At 41.4% G+C, this 16,692-nt stretch overlaps 1 protein-coding gene and 1 long non-coding RNA gene across 2 annotated transcripts in view; one reads left to right on the top strand and one right to left on the bottom strand.

Annotated features, from left to right (window-relative positions):
* Positions 1-16,692, bottom strand: part of ADCY2 (adenylate cyclase 2) — a 423,616-nt gene that overhangs the window by 66,483 nt on the left and 340,441 nt on the right. Inside the window, exons 15-16 of the mRNA XM_023218241.3 lie at positions 14,402-14,486; positions 27-164 (exon numbers count right to left, since the gene is read on the bottom strand). Coding sequence (XP_023074009.1) covers positions 27-164; positions 14,402-14,486 — 223 coding nt within the window. The remainder of the gene's footprint in view (positions 1-26; positions 165-14,401; positions 14,487-16,692) is intronic.
* LOC111546738 overlaps positions 7,815-16,692 on the top strand; it is a 41,151-nt gene continuing 32,273 nt past the window's right edge. Inside the window, exons 1-2 of the long non-coding RNA XR_002732899.2 lie at positions 7,815-7,840; positions 11,806-11,941. This is a non-coding gene — a long non-coding RNA (uncharacterized LOC111546738). The remainder of the gene's footprint in view (positions 7,841-11,805; positions 11,942-16,692) is intronic.

Below are 16,692 nucleotides of genomic sequence, written 5' to 3'. Positions count from 1 at the left end.
GAACACGGCCATGGTCCGGGGCTTACCATGTTGAACACGGCCATGGTTAATATGATGGCTGTGGTGATGATCGTGAGAGAGATCCGTGGCCAGGGGCGGTTGGCAATGATGCCCGAGGACTTCAAAAGCCACATGAGCAGGGGAGAGGCTTTTTTGCTGCATTGCTAGGAGAAGAGAGAAAGAAAAAGAAAAGCATTGCTAGTTTATGACTTCTCTCCAGTTTCTTGATGACAATGTTTAAAACCACAAGAAGCACCAACATTATTCATAAACATGTAGATTCGATCCTCCCCGGGGACTCATACCAAGTCACAAACCTTATGAAAATTATGTTGGCATCATTGCTACCAATTGGGAACACATTAAATGCCTATGACAAAGGTACATGGTGCTTGTATGTCTTTTAAAACAGACCTGACGTGATGTTTTTAAGTGATTCCTTTCTCAAAGGAAAAATGTCAGTTAATTAAATCACCCTGGGGGAGATGTTGGGACTCTGATCACAGCTACGATGAAAGTTATCATTTATTCAGCTGATTTATGTGGAAAGAGATTGGCACATCTCCTGACCCTTTTAATGCTGCATTAGCAGATCACAAGAACACAGCCCAGGCCACAGACTTAGTTTGGCACCTAAACTTATAAACACGGTATCTGAAAGTCTCAGGCATGAGGCATGATGGCTTTATGTGATCCTGTCTGGTCTTGTGGGGGTTTTCTCCCACACGGAGAAGCTCTTTTCTTTCCCCAAAACATTTTTTAACAGTGTTGAGAAACACATAATATAAAACGTGCTCTTTAAACCATTTTCAAGTGTAGAGCTCAGTAGTGACAACCATATTCACGTTGTTGTGTGACAACTCTAGGATTTGCAGTCTTACCAAATTGAAACCCTGTACCCATGGAAAAACAAGTCTCCATTCCTCCCTCCTCCCAGCCCCCGGCAACCACCATTTCCCTTCCTGTTTCCACGATTCTGACTACTCTAAGACCTCGTACAAGTGGAACCATCTAGTAGTTCTCCTTTTGTGACTGGCTTATTTCTCTCAGCATAATGCCTCCAAGGATCATGATGTTGTAGCACTATGCCAAGACTTCTTGTTTTAAAGCCTGAATAAAACTCCATTGTATGGATCTATACTTTTTTTTTTTTACCCATTCATAAAATAGACACTGAGTTGCTTCACCTCTTGGCTGTTGTGAATATGCTGCTGTACATATGGGGGTTGGGGAAGCTTTTCTGATATAAGAAGGAATTGAGGTTTTGGGGAATGACAGCCAGCATTTGCTCCCCATTCACTATGGGGTCTCAGTGAGTGAGCTCACCCATCCTGAAGGCCACCTTTCCAAAGATTCTCACCATCTCCCAGGTATGAGTGTGGAGCAGTACACAGAGTTCCACGGAACTCTGAGTGACATCAGCTCTGCCTATGCAGATGCTGCATGGGCATAATTTGCATACGTTATCTGATATGACAAGCAGGATGTAAAAGTACTCCAGGGATTGATACCTTCACACTAAAGGGATGTGGTCCCAAGACTATGTGTCTTGGAAACAACAACAAAAAAGGTGACGATTTCAAGAAATTCACAAGAAGGAATAACGTAAATTATACCCTTTGATTGATACTACTAAGTGAATCTATTGGCAAACAAAGCTGGTGTGACATCAGTGAAATTCAAATTCAAATAAAGAATATTCCTGAACAGCATGAATAGGCTGCACTTTTAGTTCTCTACTTCTTTCACATCTTTTTTTATTGTTCCTAAAATTATTGTTGCCCTAAGCGTTGCTATATGTTCAATGCTGATACAGCAGTTGAATGAGAGTTTAAACACAGGAGACAGGAGTTGAGAAGGGTGAAGAATCAGCCAGTGGCCTAGCTTCAAACCTCCACTGCTGGGAAACTTGCTGCCAGTTAATGAGCGTCTCGGAAATGGGGTCTCAGTTTCTTCCTCTCGGAAATGGGGATAATAACAGTACTTGCCTCCTCTGTCTTTCCAGAGGTTTAAACGAGTTAGAGAAGGTGTGTGCAACAGGACTTACAAGTGTTCGCTCTTCCTGTTATTTCAATGAAGAAAACACATATTTCTTAGAAACATTTTAATGACCAAATTCCTATTTGCTTTATATCCATGTAAACAACAACGACAACAACAACAAAATCTCCTCCTCTCTACTCCTTTCCACCATGGTGGTTTTGGTTTTTTTTCTTCCTTCCAGCTCCCGATAGGAAAAGATGAAGAATGTTTGTTTACGGCGCACATGCCCCACTGAGGGAGACACGGGATCCGGTTCGGGGTTCACTTCTTGGGCTGATTTTCCCGGGCCCTCCTCTCATTTCTCCGAGTACCTACCAGGGAGCTTGAGCCAGGGCTGCCCTCAGCAGCAAAGGCTGCCCAGAGCTGGACTGCTGGCTGGCGGCAGGGGGCGCCTCGGCCCAGCTTTGCAGGGCCTCTGATCTCCAGCAGCAGAAGAACCAGATCTGCACTTGACGCTTCTACTCAAGAACAGGTTTGGATAGGGGTTGGTGGTGGCAACAAATCTGTCATGCAGTAAGATGTCCCTTAACGCTCTAAACATGCAGCATCTTAGAGGGTCAGGTAGCTAGAAAACATCTACCCACGAATAGTTATCATTAAACATCCACCCACGAATGGTTATCATTATTGTTTAATGCATGCTACTTCTAATAATATTAATATCACAAAACACAGTCAAATCTGTGTTTTTTTTTTTTTTTTTTTCCTGAGACGTAGTCTCACTCTGTCGCCACTCAGGCTGGAGCGCAATGGCACGATCTCTGCTCACTGCACCCCCGGCTCCTGGGTTCAAGCGATTCTCCTGTCTCAGCCTCCTGAGTGGTTGAGCTTTTTTTTTTTGGCCATTACATTTAAACCGCAATTACTTTTGCACCAACCTATAATAAACTATGAAGAGCCGAGCTTCAAAGGAAATATCACGCTCATCTAACTCAGATTCCATTGGATGATGGCATTTGGTTTGATTCTTGCAAATTAGGACAATATTTTTATATTCACATCCAGATTGACTACAATTAGTATCTTTAAGAGAAAATTATTAAAATCAATGCTCTTATGTTTGTGAAATTATGATAATTTCTATACACAGAAATTATCGATACGATAATGAAAATGTTAATGGCAGAACATTTAAAAAGTTTATTACTTCAGGAGAAAATGTACATCTAGCTAAGATTGCATATCACTGTCAATTAGGTAAAATATCTAGTTATTACACAGACAAATTTTTGAAATTACAAAATTAAAACAAGTTACTGTGTTTGAAGATTTAGAAAAATACATGGTGATAATCTTGTCAGATACGCTATCTAATAGGAATATGTTGTATTCTGCTCATAGGCTAGTAATTTACTAAAACAGACCTGGGTAGATATGCAGGAATTTTTTTTCCCGTTCATGTGACATGACAGGCAAAATGACAAATCAGCAGCACTTGCAGCTACTTACTAGACGCATGGGGGTTCGGCAGACATGGGTTTGGCACTACAGGTTCAGGATGCGCTTGGTTCAATTGCTTCACCCATGCAGTTTCCATACACGTCTCAAAGTTCTCCCTCACGATTGTTTTAAAACTTATGCCAAATGTGTTGTTCCAGAGGTCAGGGAGACAGGTGACTATCTTTCCTTGTCACTAAGCAGTGACAAGGTAAGTAAACCTGTTCTGAAGTGTAAAAATTGGTAAGCATTACTGCCAGCAAGGACAAGGAAGTAGAAGAGAACAGAGAGGTGACAGTTGCAATGACAATGACGAAAGAGGAAGTGGAGGATCAAGTTGGTGGGGGGAGCAGAAGAAATCAATGATGGGGCTAAGAGGAGAAACAAGACTAAGATCCTCAAATGGAAGGAATCTGATTAAGAAAAACAGAGACCCTTGATTCAGTGTGCAGCTCTGTAGAAAAATTACAGCTTGGCTCTTGATATGATCATTGGCTTCAGTTTATCCTGTTTTTGATTAAGTATTAAAGGCCCTGGTGGAAAAACATTTATCAAAATTCAGACCATCCTAATTAAATGTTATAAATGACAACATCTCAAAGAATATTTTGGCCTTTATTTGGAAGATACTATTCAACTGAAAATGAGAAAATGCCTGCTGTGAGCCCAGTTGGTGCAGTCATTTGCTTTGATCTTTGGTTTAATTCCTGGCATAATTTCAGTCACATCTGTTTCTTCCCTTACTTGATCATCTCACTGAACCCCATGATTGGCTCTTACTTACAGTGAGCGCACCGTGTACCTTCTAGAAATGCTCTTGGATGTGAATATCACATTCATCCACTAACAAACAAGGGATTGGTACTAAATGTAGTGGGAGATGTAATAAAAGCAGCAATATAAATTTATAGGAAAATCCCGGCCAGACACGGTGGCTCATGCCTGTAATCCCAGCACTTTGGGAGGCTGAGATGGGTGGATCATGAGGTCAGGAGTTCGAGACTATCCTGGCCAACATGGTGAAACCCCGTCTCTACTAAAGACAAAAATTAGCCGAGTGTGGTGGTGGGTGCCTGTAATCCTAGCTACTAAGGAGGCTGAGGCAAGAGAACTGCTTGAACCCAGGAGGCAGAGGTTGCAGTGAGCTGAGATTGCACTACTGTACTCCAGCTTGAGTGACAGAGCAAGACTCTGTCTCAGAAAAAAAAAAAAAAAAAAAAAAAGGAAAATCCTATCATAGAATTGATGGTGGGGATAATGAGCAGTGGGGTGTGGCAGGAAAAACGTGAGATGAATCCCAACGTTCCTAATCCAGCACGTGCAGATCCTCCTCAGAAAAACAAAATGTTCATACATGATCCACCAAAAATATCGGCCAGCTTCTCTTCCTTCCCTCTCTTCCTTTTTTTCTTCCCTTGTTTTGATCCACTTGCAATGGAAACAACCGGTAGTCTCTCAAATTAAGTTAAATCTAATTTTTTTCACTCTAAAATTAATTCTTCATAATTTAACTTAATCATTAGAAAAGTAGACTTCATTTACAGTTTCATTAGTATCCATTTTAAAAATCAGATGAGACACTTGAAGAGAAGTAGAAGCTCACATTAAGTGAAATTAATAAAATGAAAAAAAAAATCCAGAAAAGTTATAAAGATATCTGAGTAGCTGAGAAGCAAACTTTTATTATCAGAAAAACAAAATCCATCTTAAAATCTTGCTTGGAAAATATGGTGGTTTTGTGTTTCATATAAACATGTACTTTTGTGTATTTGCCTAAAGGAACATCTACTTTGGCATTTTAATTAGCTGAGGACCGTCATTCTGAATGGCAGGAACAAGCCGGAGCAATAATTACTTGTAACATTTAATGTCACAAAGACTGTGATGTGTACTTCGATTATTTAATTGTCCTTTAATTTCCCACGGGAAGGCTTCTTTATGCCAATCAATCATATTTTACAAAATCCACCTTTTTCTTCCTCACGCCCTGGGTGAACCACCTCCCTGCACTGTTGTTCCTCTGGGTACCACACTGCATCATTTTTGCTGACGTGCTTGTCTCCGGCCCAATGCAGAGCTGGCTGAGGAGAGCGACCATATCGCACTTGTCCCTGTTTTCTCAGAAGCCAGTACAATGTTTGTTAAATGGTAGGAACTCATCAAATACGTGGTGATTCTATTTACTATTTTTAATGATGGACTCAAAGGGAAATTACCAGGGCACAGAAACAAAGAGAGAGCTCAGTGATAAAAGGACTGAGGCTGTGGGGTGGGTCCAGGAGTGTCCTGCATCAGGACTCAGGCTATGGCACTTAGCGGGTGGGCTTTTAACACCCATAGGGAAAAGAAGATATTTCCTTGGGCCAGCAAAATGTGGGCAGCTGCAACTAAGACTCTTGAATAAAATCCAGAGCCTCAAACCGCTATTCCTTCTGTACAAAGAAGTCTAGAAGAGCTCCATTCACTAGCTCAGGGAAGTATCAATAAGCTTCCAAGGATCAATCCAAACCCTGAAGTGTTGGGTGTGAAATTATATTACCTGATTCATAATGAGAATTCCAAATTGAAGGGTTGTTAATTAGGTCAAAACCAGAGAAAATCCTTGGGGCTATGGCAGAAGCAAGAATGACACTGCTTGTAAATGATACTTTAGACTACAGAGTGCAGGGATGTCCCATGGGGGGGCTGGGGCAGTTTCTCCTGAACTGCCTGACAATAAAAACCAAATTATAAAGTACCTAAGGCAATGGGCCATATGAGGAAGAGTCAGAAAACATAAGAGGTAGAATTAGCACCACGAGATCTGCAGATATGACAATAATTTGAAATCGTTTCTAAAATAAGATTAAAGTAACAAAAGAGGGATTATAATCCATATGAATGAGTGAGTTGTTAAGGAAAAATTACAAGTATTTTTAAAAATGAGCCACATAAACTTTCTAGAGATGAAAACGTAGATATTGAAATTAAAACTAAATTGTGATTGAGGAACTGGATGAACTGCCCGTGAATGGGAGAGGCTAAGAAACATCTCAGGAAATAAACTATAAAATAGCACAGAAAGATAAAGAAGTTGAAAATAGGAAAAAGAGACTGAGACACAGAGGATATGATGAAGAGACTCAACATATCTCTTTTGAAAAAAACAGAACAGAAAGACCAGGGAAGAGACAAAACACAAGGAGATATTGGACAATGACATTGCAGACCTAGGGCGGATTATGAGGTCTGTGGTTGAGAATACACAGCTGAGTCTCAAAAATAAAAGTCAGGCTACACTTTAACACATGGAATCTACTGCCCATGATTCAAAGAGCAAATCCTACAAAAACTCCCACTGAGACAAGGGACCAAGTGTCTACAACAGCTAGATAGACAGGAGAGTTAATCTCATTCCCACAGAGGCCAGGAAATTATGGAATCCTGTTTTCAGAATGTTAGAAAAAATGATAAATAATCACCATGAGGAAAAGATAAAGACTTTTAAAAACACAAAATCTGAGTGGGTATATTATTTACAAGCCCTCATGGGAAGGATGATAAAAGGAAGCATTTTAGTAATATGGAAACTGAGTCCAGAAAAGTGGAATGGTATTTGGAAAAAACAGTAAACAAACACATCATTTAACAAAAACAAGAATAAACATTGAATAATTTGAGCCGTTTAAATTTAGAAAAATTTAAACAATGCTAGTATGGGAGATGAGAAATTACCAGACTCAGAGCATGGTCCCTGCGTTGTTCAACAAGGAAGTGGAGATATTACTAATAATACACTTTGTTAATCATGTGTACATGTTACCTGTTTTAAGGTAATAACTAAAAAAACAAACCAAAGTATATAAGTTCCAAGTCACTGGAGAGAATAACAGAGAATAAACTCCAGGAGTCCAAAAGAAGGCAGAAAAGAAGGAAAAACAAGTAGAAGCAAAAAAGATACAAAGTAAATTTTAAAAGATTTTAGTAATAATTGCAATGCACATAAACGGATCACATTGTCAAATTAGAGAGAGAGATGTCTGGAACAGAGAAAAGAACATAGAGCTACATGCTGTTCACCAGAGACACACCTAAAACCTATATCCTTTTAGTTGACAAGGAAAAGCTGGAAGTAGAAAGATGGAACAAGGAACACCAGGCAAATACTAACCAAATATATAATATAGTGGAGTGATATTAACAGGAGAGAAAACAGACTTCAAGAGAAAAACACGGCTGTGGGGTAGAAAGCTTTTCTATTAGCTGGGAGTGTGACCTACTTTTCCTTTCCCAAGGCGACCTCTCTATTTGTGCTTTCATCTCTGCCTAGAAGAATGCTGGTGGGCTGGCATCGTATTATCTCTGCTATTGAAAGCACAAGGTAACAACATTGAGAGAAAAATTTCTTCTGATATTTTCTGGCATTTTCACTTGCTGTATCCAGCATATGCATTCTAAACGTGTTTGGGGGTTTGTTTGTTTGGTGGTGGAATATTTGGTTAGAGTCACTCTAGACTTACGTATTTATCATAGAAACGTAAGTCTGCCTCTGGTAGTTTAGAAAGCTAAATGTCACTGTGAATGTGCACTTATTACTATTACTGCTACAGTGACAACTAGTACTATTTTTAATTGCTAATTGTAATGAAAATGTGAACTTGAATCTCTTATTCTAGTCTTAGCTTCTGCCTAGATAAAATGGATTATTTTCATTATCAAATAAAATAATGTCTGAAAACACTCTGAAGGACTATTATATGTATAAAACATTTTGTAAAGTATTATTATAATACTGAGTACTTTCTTACTAGATTATTTTAATCTAAATACAATTATAAATTAACTTTAAAAATATATCAAATGTCTTTTAAGATGAATTTACACTTTGCCCAGAACCTAGTTTTAAATAAATGGGACCAACAGCGGAAAAACATATTTTAGGAAACTAGAGTAGAGAAGAATAGGAGTAGTTACTATGTGAGGTTACCATGACTTACCAATGTGATTTTGACCAATGGGTGCTGAGCAGTCACCACAAGGCAACTTTGGTGCCATGCTGGTCCATGTCCATAAGCATGGGCATCCCTGCCTAGTGCTGGGCACCGTCTGCCTGTGACTCACCCCATACACAACCCTGGTACCCTCTGCAACCTGCCTCTACTATAAGGTTCCAAGGCTTGATTGCAATTCCAGCTCCAACATCTACTTGTTATATACCACTGGGAAGGCAAGTTATGTAGCATCTGTGAGATCCCGTTCTATGAAACTGTCAAATAGATATTACCTGCAAGGGCTCTTGTGAGCATAAATGAGCCAGCCAAAGCTAAGCGCCTAGCAGAGTAAGTAGGTATTTTTAATACAACATTTACTACTTACAAACTGTGATAAGGCTGGAATCAGAACCACTCATTGGGATCTTGCCCACATAAATAGTTTGGATTTATTCCAAAGATTCTTACCCAAGGATAGGCAGCCTTTGCAGACCTCTTAGCCATTGCATTCCTGATTCTACTCCAAAGCCTCCATTTCCATCCTCAAGAGGCCTGATTACAGCTTCTTCAGCATTTTGTGTGTGTGTGTGTGTGTGTGAGTGTGTGTGTGTTGTGGGGTTGGGGGGGGAAACGTTTATTTTAAATAATTGGAAATAAAAACCCACTTAAGTGGATGGCACCTTTGGAGTCCTGGGTCCCTCATCCACAAAATTAGAGGCTGGATGAGGTTATCTCTAGGTTCCCTCTCAGCTCTTGAGTTTTAAATTCTGAAATGCTAAGTAGCATCTGATGTAGAAAGCATTTCAGAGTCAAGGAATCATGGTGAATGTGAGCAAGAAATTTCAATGCAGTGTGATGAAGGCCAGTGACTCACCATCCCTTTTCTCATCCACACATTCCTGTACACATGGAACCCACCATCCTGATAGTGTGTCCGGAATTGGTGGGTTCTTGGTCTCACTGACTTCAAGAATGAAGCCACAGACCCTCGCGGTGAGTGTTACAGTTCTTAAAGAAGGTGTGTCTGGAGTTTGTTCCTTCTGATGTTCGGACATGTTTGGAGTTTGTTCCTTCTGGTGGGTTTGTGGTCTCGCTGGCTTCAGGAGTGAAGCTGCAGACCTTCGTGGTAAGTGTCACAGCTCTTAATGTGGCAAGTCTGGAGTTGTTCGTTCCTCCCGTCCGGAGTTGTTCATTCCTCCTGGTGGGTTCGTGGTCTCGCTGGCCTCAGGAGTGAAGCTGCAGACCTTCGCGGTGAGTGTTAAAGAGCCACGTGCAACCCGGGTTCCTGCCCGCGCCTTTCCCTCCACACCTTCCGGCAAGCAGAGGGAGCTGGCTCAGGCCTCGGCCAGCCCAGAGAGGGGCTCCCACAGTGCCATGGTGGGCTGAAGGGCTCCTCAAGCACCGCCAGAGTAGACGCCGAGGCCGAGGAGGCACCGAGAGCGAGGGCTGCTAGTATGTTGTCACCTCTCACTAGGACATCTGGAGAAGGTCCCTTAGGGCACATCTTTCTCTGCCTGAGAATAGTTGGCAATGGTGAAATGAAGGGCTGCTATATGGGCCCAGGAAGGCACCTGAGGCAGAGGTGTCTAATAAGATCCAACAAGTGAGCATATCAGGATGCCAGGCCCAGATGCAGAGGCTGGGAACCCACCAGAATGTGGAGTAGGATACCATGACTGTGAGCTGGATTCAGAGCTTCAAGTTCAGAAGGAGTCCAGTTGGGGTGAGAATGGGAGTGGAACACTCTCTGAGCAGTGGTGCCAGGAAATCGCACTTGGGTGCAACCCAATATTCCTTCAAGCAGAGACTGATATTAAATATTTGTCTTGTGCTTCAAGTACCAGAGTAGTACAATGAACAAAACAGGGCTGCAGTGAACTCACTGAAGATCTTTCCATCCACAAGAATGAAAGTAATAATGCAAAATGGGAATCCCAGCCAGTCAGCACGAGGGGAGTTGGTGGGGAAAAGATGGGCTCTTCAAAGTTGGGTTATGAAAGTTAGACGATGATTTCCAACTGAGGAGACAGCTGGAGGCATGTTAGTCAAGGAATCGCGGCGTATGTGAACAAGGCATTTGGGTACAGCGTGATGAAGGCCACTGACTCACATTCCTCCTCACGTCCACATGATCATTTACACATAAAAGCCTGGCCCCATGCTGGGATATCTGGAGAAGGTTCTGTAGGGGACACCTAACTTGGCCTGAGAAAGTCTGGCCTCCATGAGATGAGGGAGTGCTAACCAGAGCTGGATGATAGGAGAAAGTAAGAAAGGACCCCATAAAAACGCTACAGTACAAGGAACTCTATATATTCAAGGGGAAACAGAAACAACTTAGAGGTCTCAGTGAGATCTTACGTGTTGGAGGCTAAGCTACATGACACAGATAGTCAGTCCCACAGTGTAAAAAGAAGGGCTTGGTGCAGGAGGTGGTGCAGTTTCCAGGTTTCCTGGAAGGTGCCCGGTGGCTAAGCCCACCCATGTGCACAAGAACTGAGACCTGGGCAATGTGGGGGTAGCAGGGAGCCAGCATGGGGCATGCCTTGGGTGGGAGTGAAGGGGCCGATGGAGGCAAGGGCTGGGCTTCTCACAGAAATAATGATCACAGAAAAGAAATGCCTGCCATGAGAACATGTCACTGAACAAATATCTGTATGATTTTTCTATCAACAGGAACAAATCTGCAATTCATTATCACCCTTTTTTTTTTTTTTGCCTATTTTGATATTTTTCTACCTTTTCATCAAGGCCGGTTGTAAAACAAGCAATCGATTTGATTTATTGGCGTTACGCTTTTTATGCAACAGAGAATGACCGAGGCAAAACTCTTGGAAGAAAACATTAGCCAGGCTGACCTCTCCTCAGCTTCCTTTGAAGTATTACATTTTATGTTAATTCTTCATACGGAGAACTGAAAGCTGGTATTAGAGCACAAATACTGCCTTTGGCATCGAAGTTTTCAAAAAGTTATCATATGTTAATTGAAGGTAAGTTTCGCGTATTAAATACTCTTTAATAAACTCAGTATTTAATACATAGTAAATGCAAATCATTATAAAACCTTACACAACTGGGAAGCTATTAAGAAGCCAGGGAATGAGCAATTATGATGCGACAATGTTTCTCCATGACCACTGTGGAATATTTGTGATGAGCAGTTTTTGACTGAATTTGGATGGCAGAGTGCAGAGTACTCTTAAGTACACTTAAGCCTTCTTAAATTGTCTATACACCGATATATTTGATGTTGCAAATTTAAAAAATCCTTACAGAATTGTTTAAACAATAAAAAAGTACCTATTAATAAAGTGAAAAGAATTCCTTCTTGATTTTTTCATGGATTACATCCAAGGAGGAGAAATTGCAGCTGGCCACTAGAGGGAGCCTCATTCACAGATCTTACGGAATCAAGTTTAGGAAGACCAAGTGTCATCACGTTTAGGCTTCCTGGGCACTTTGACACCATACAGGCTTGTTGTGAGGAGGAGGTAGGCACCGATTTATTTGCAGCCTTGAAATGTTCCTTTTCTGGTACCATGGAGTCAAAAGGGACTTCCTAGCATGTGGCCTGTGGAGGCCAGGGTCCTGGGAAGCTCCAGGGATGGGAGGGCAGGAGGAGCTGTGGATGTCACCTTGACAGCTCACCGGGACCTCAGGCTGGCCACAGGAGGGAACAAGAGCTATGGCAGGAGCAGTAGGGCGTGGGATTCCAGCGAGGCTGAAAGGGAGGCATCACAGGGGAGCAATGCTTTCCCACAGACTCAGCACAGTTGTTTCTGAGATATTTTTTTCTGCCCCCAGCTCTATGTTTCTTTAACATAACAACTTAGACACAGTAGAAAGAAAAAAAGTCAGCTTGATACCCTAAATATACCGCACGCCCTCATATCCAAGACCAGATTCCCTGGGCTAGAAAATGATAAATATGGCTAGTTAGGCACAATGATCTGAACTGACTTAAATAGAACTAGGTTGGGATTTCCAATGGAACCACCAATGATGGTTCTTATTTTGAAAACCTGAGAAATGGACTTCAGGAGATCCATGGGGCTAAGGAAAAGAGCAGAGGAGCCTGTGTGCCTTTCCACCCGAGGGATGATTCTGGGAACATAGAAAACCAGGCTTCTTTCTACAATAAGCATTTTCGAACTTTGCCAAAGAGTCCCATCAGGGCCTTTCAGAGCGGATTCATATTAACCGAGGGTCCTCCCTCCTCTATACAACCCACAATGCCTTCAGGGGGCTTCAGAACCGAGATGCTATGTGTGCATTTGGGTAAAGCAGAACCCACAGTCCCATTCTTGGAAGAGCTTTCAATACAATTTGAAACATCTAAACTATTATACAGTAAACAAAATCCACACAAGTTTGCAACGGTATAAGGCACAGAGGGCAAAGTGCTTACTGTCGGCTGCAGAAAGGCAGAGACAAGCTTTGGAATCTTAACCAGCCTTGGCCAAAGGCTTTCAGCACATCAGACTGGAATGCAATGGACAGTTTGGGGGTCAGGACTGCCACTTTTCAGAGCTTTTGAAGGGGGGACGAGGATTCTAAGAGGCCACTATCGCGCTGTCCTGATGTTGTTGCTAGCAGTAGTAGTGTGTTTAATGAAAAGCAAAATAACATGGCAATAAAGCCACAGATGCAAACTGTAAACCCACACAGAATAAGAAAACATTCTTTCATAGAAGCCACGATAGTCCTGAGAGGTAATAGACAGACCACAAACCTCAGGAGACTTCCTTGCTGGTGTCATCTAAATGGGTTTGTCACAGTCTAACTGGCAGAAGAAATCATGACTTTGACAATGTGAAAATATCTAGACTACAGTCTGTAACTGCAGAACTCACATAAAATGCATACACTGAAAAATATTTTAAAGAGCATTTCTATTTATTTTTATAATAGGTTATTAATTATCATGTTAAAATTTTTATTTAAAAAAAAATCTCTGAAGCTTCTCTTGAGAATGCCCATGACCTCTGTTGAGAAGTTCAGAGTGGCCTCTCTGTCCCAGCTCATCTCCATTGAACAAAACAAAATAGTGGCTTCTCTTCAGGGCCTTCTATCCCATTGTTTGCTTCCTTAGGATGCTCTCATAGACCGATGGCCAGCTAGCAACACTTGCTTTAGACTTACAATTTTAGATTTAATCTGTATGTCCAGAACCAGCATTTAAACCTGATTGGCTTAAATTAAACACTAATAAAAGATATTTTAATATATGCTTTCTTCAACTACTCCAACATTGTATAGCTTGAAAGTGACTGTAGCAATGTATTAGGTTTACTTTTTTTTTTTTTTTAATTTTACTTTAAGTTCTGGGATACATGCCCTGAATGTGCAGGTTTGTTACATAGGTATGTATATGCCATGGTGGTTTGCTGCACCTATGAACCCGTCATCTAGGTTTTATGCCCCACATGCATTAGGTATTTACCCTAATGCTACTATCCCTCCCCTTTTCCCCTACCCCCCAACAGGCCCCAGTGTGTGATGTTCCCCTCCCTATGTCCCTGTGTTCTCATTGTTCAACTCCCACTTATGAGTGAGGACAGGCAGTGTTTGGTTTTCTGTTTCTGTGTTAGTTTTAATTCTCCTGTACACTGAAAGTCTCGTATTATACTTGCATTTGCTGCTATAAATACTCTGAAGACTTAGAGGAAATGATAAAAATATATTGACAGAACCAAATAGCAAGAATGCAATCTTCTGATGTGATATTGAACGTTTTAAATCATCTTTGTATTCGTGTCTTGGTTGTGCATGAGCTGTCCCAGTCTATATTCTTGCCTATAGACCTGAAGGGTGCATGTTTCCTTAACTGGGATCTGGAGTTCTTGAAGTGGTAAAGCAATAAGCTCCTTGTTTCTGAAAGTTTTAGGTAAGAAATCGGCTTTCATGAAATGAGCATACTTTTCAAAGAAGCGCCACATTTGAATACCTACCAGAAGCTGTCCAGCAAAGCAGACGAAGAGGATGAAGGCCAGCAAGAGAAACGCAGCCCCAAAGGAGATGCCCAGGACGGACGTTCTACCAGGAAACAAAAAGTAGCAAGTCAGGGTGGAGATCGTTTCTATCATTCTGGAAAGTTACCAGTAATACTTCTGGGTTAATGAGGACTTTATTAAATTTGGACTTCAATCCTCACTACATTTTTGAGAAATAAAAATGGAGCTAAAATACCACACACATGTCCATAGAAAAGGGTCTACACAGCGATGGCCAATCAACTTATTCTGACTCAATAAAACTGCCTCATAAGCATCAGTTCTTTATGAAGGGTAAAGAATCTTTTTAAATGACTCGCCCATGTGTCTGGCAGTTTCATGTGGTACTTGGCCACATCCCCCATCTCGGTGGCCTCTTCACTGCCAGTGAGATCCTGGCAGCTGCTGCCTTAAGGACAGCCTCACCTTGATAGCCTGCAAGTCCTCAAGTTCCACCCTTGTTCCTGTTGACCCAGGAGACATTGAGTCCTCACCCCGCCCCCGCCAATCTCATGCAACCAGATTCAACCTATTTTGTTCAACATACATGCAGCAAAATGTGTAGCAAGGCTTTTTACATGCTTGAGTGTGCCAATGAACTCAAAAGCATCCCATGATCATGTGAAAAACATGCCTACCGAGTTGCAAATTCTGCTACTGACAGATTACAGGTTTATTTATAAGAATTGTATACATATCCGAAAGGTCCTTTAAATAATTAAATAATTCAAAGCCTTTTAAAACTGAGTTTAATGCAAGCATAGAAGTTACAGAGGTATAAAAAGGACTGAAGCACAGTGAATCATCAAAGATGAGATGCAAGTGGAACATCCAAAGAGAGGTTGGATGGTGTCTGAGACCAAAATGGAACCTCATGCCAATGAGGTTGGCTAGAGACAGTGAAGAAACAGGATTTGGCTGAGAAGAGGAGTAACATCCAGAAACGACGACGTATGGGACAGAAGAACCAGATATAAGACAGCCACAAGCTGACATCATCCTGCAAGTGCACTCCTGTGAGCCCCACAGAAAGAGAAACAAATTGAGCAGTTAGTGCCCTGAGTAAATCCCCTGATGCTGTCATGATAAGAAGCTGTCCTCAACTCTCTATCTCAGATACCTACTCTATTAAGAGAGATGACTACAGGGACACACATCAAACGACATCTACAAAAACTCGAGTTCAAACCAACAATTGGACCTGACCCAATCAATGACTTTTGGGCAATGAGTCATGTCCTGGACATGATTCACAACGCTTTCAAACACCCGGCCTGATAATAATATTTGTTCAGATTTTATGAGTGATGATAAGACTCTGCGGGAGGGTGTGTATATACCAAGTACACCTAGATTGTTGACTAGTCTGATGGGCCAGGCTCATGCCAGGCTGTTCTGACACAAAGATGAGTAAGATGTGATCCTGCAGCAGCGGGAGGAGTGCCAGCCCACATCTCAGAGCTATGGAGGGTGCTTGCCATTATCCTCATGACTAAAGGCGACCACAGTGATTCATCTGCTGAGCTTTGATTTGCTATCTTCTCTTCTGTTTTTATGAAGGAGCTCTGACAGGTTTTTTTTTTTTTTTGGACACTGTGCTCTCCTAGCTTTTTCTTGGTGTCAAGGTATTGCCATATTCATAAGGCTGAGTTTAGAAACAACATTTCGTCTTTTTTTTTAGACCTCAAACTGTTTAAATACTGAATGAATGATATCTTCTTGAAGGTGTGATAAAACTCAAGTATGAAATTATCTGTGATGATGATGGTGATGATGATGATAATGATGATGGTGATGGTAATGATGATGGTGATGATGATAACATAGGGGATATGGTGATGGTGACAGGGATGGTGATGGTGATGTTGATAGGGATGGTGATGGTGATGATGATGGCGATGGTGATAGGGACAGTTATGGGGATAATGGTGGTGGTGATGGTAGTGGTGGTGGTGTTGGTGCTACATTCTAACATCTATAGAGTATCACTATGTGCCAAGTGCTATGTATATATGTACATATATAGTTCACTTTACCCTTACAATAATACTATATAGTAGTTAGTATTATTACCTCATTTTGCCAGAGAAATTGATACACAGGGAAGTTGAGGAACTTGCCTAAAGTTATACCTCCATTAAGTGATGTTGTCGGGGTTTATGTCTACCCAATTGTATTCCCGATCCAGGTTCTGTTTTAGAAATAGACATGTCACATTTCTGCCATGTTTACTGGTTCTGTTTCTTGAG

This window comes from Piliocolobus tephrosceles, chromosome 4 (genome assembly GCF_002776525.5).
Source record: "Piliocolobus tephrosceles isolate RC106 chromosome 4, ASM277652v3, whole genome shotgun sequence".
Taxonomy (NCBI): Eukaryota; Metazoa; Chordata; class Mammalia; order Primates; family Cercopithecidae; genus Piliocolobus; species Piliocolobus tephrosceles.
The sequence above is the reverse complement of the archived record's forward strand: the minus strand, read 5'-3'. Positions and strand labels throughout refer to the sequence as shown.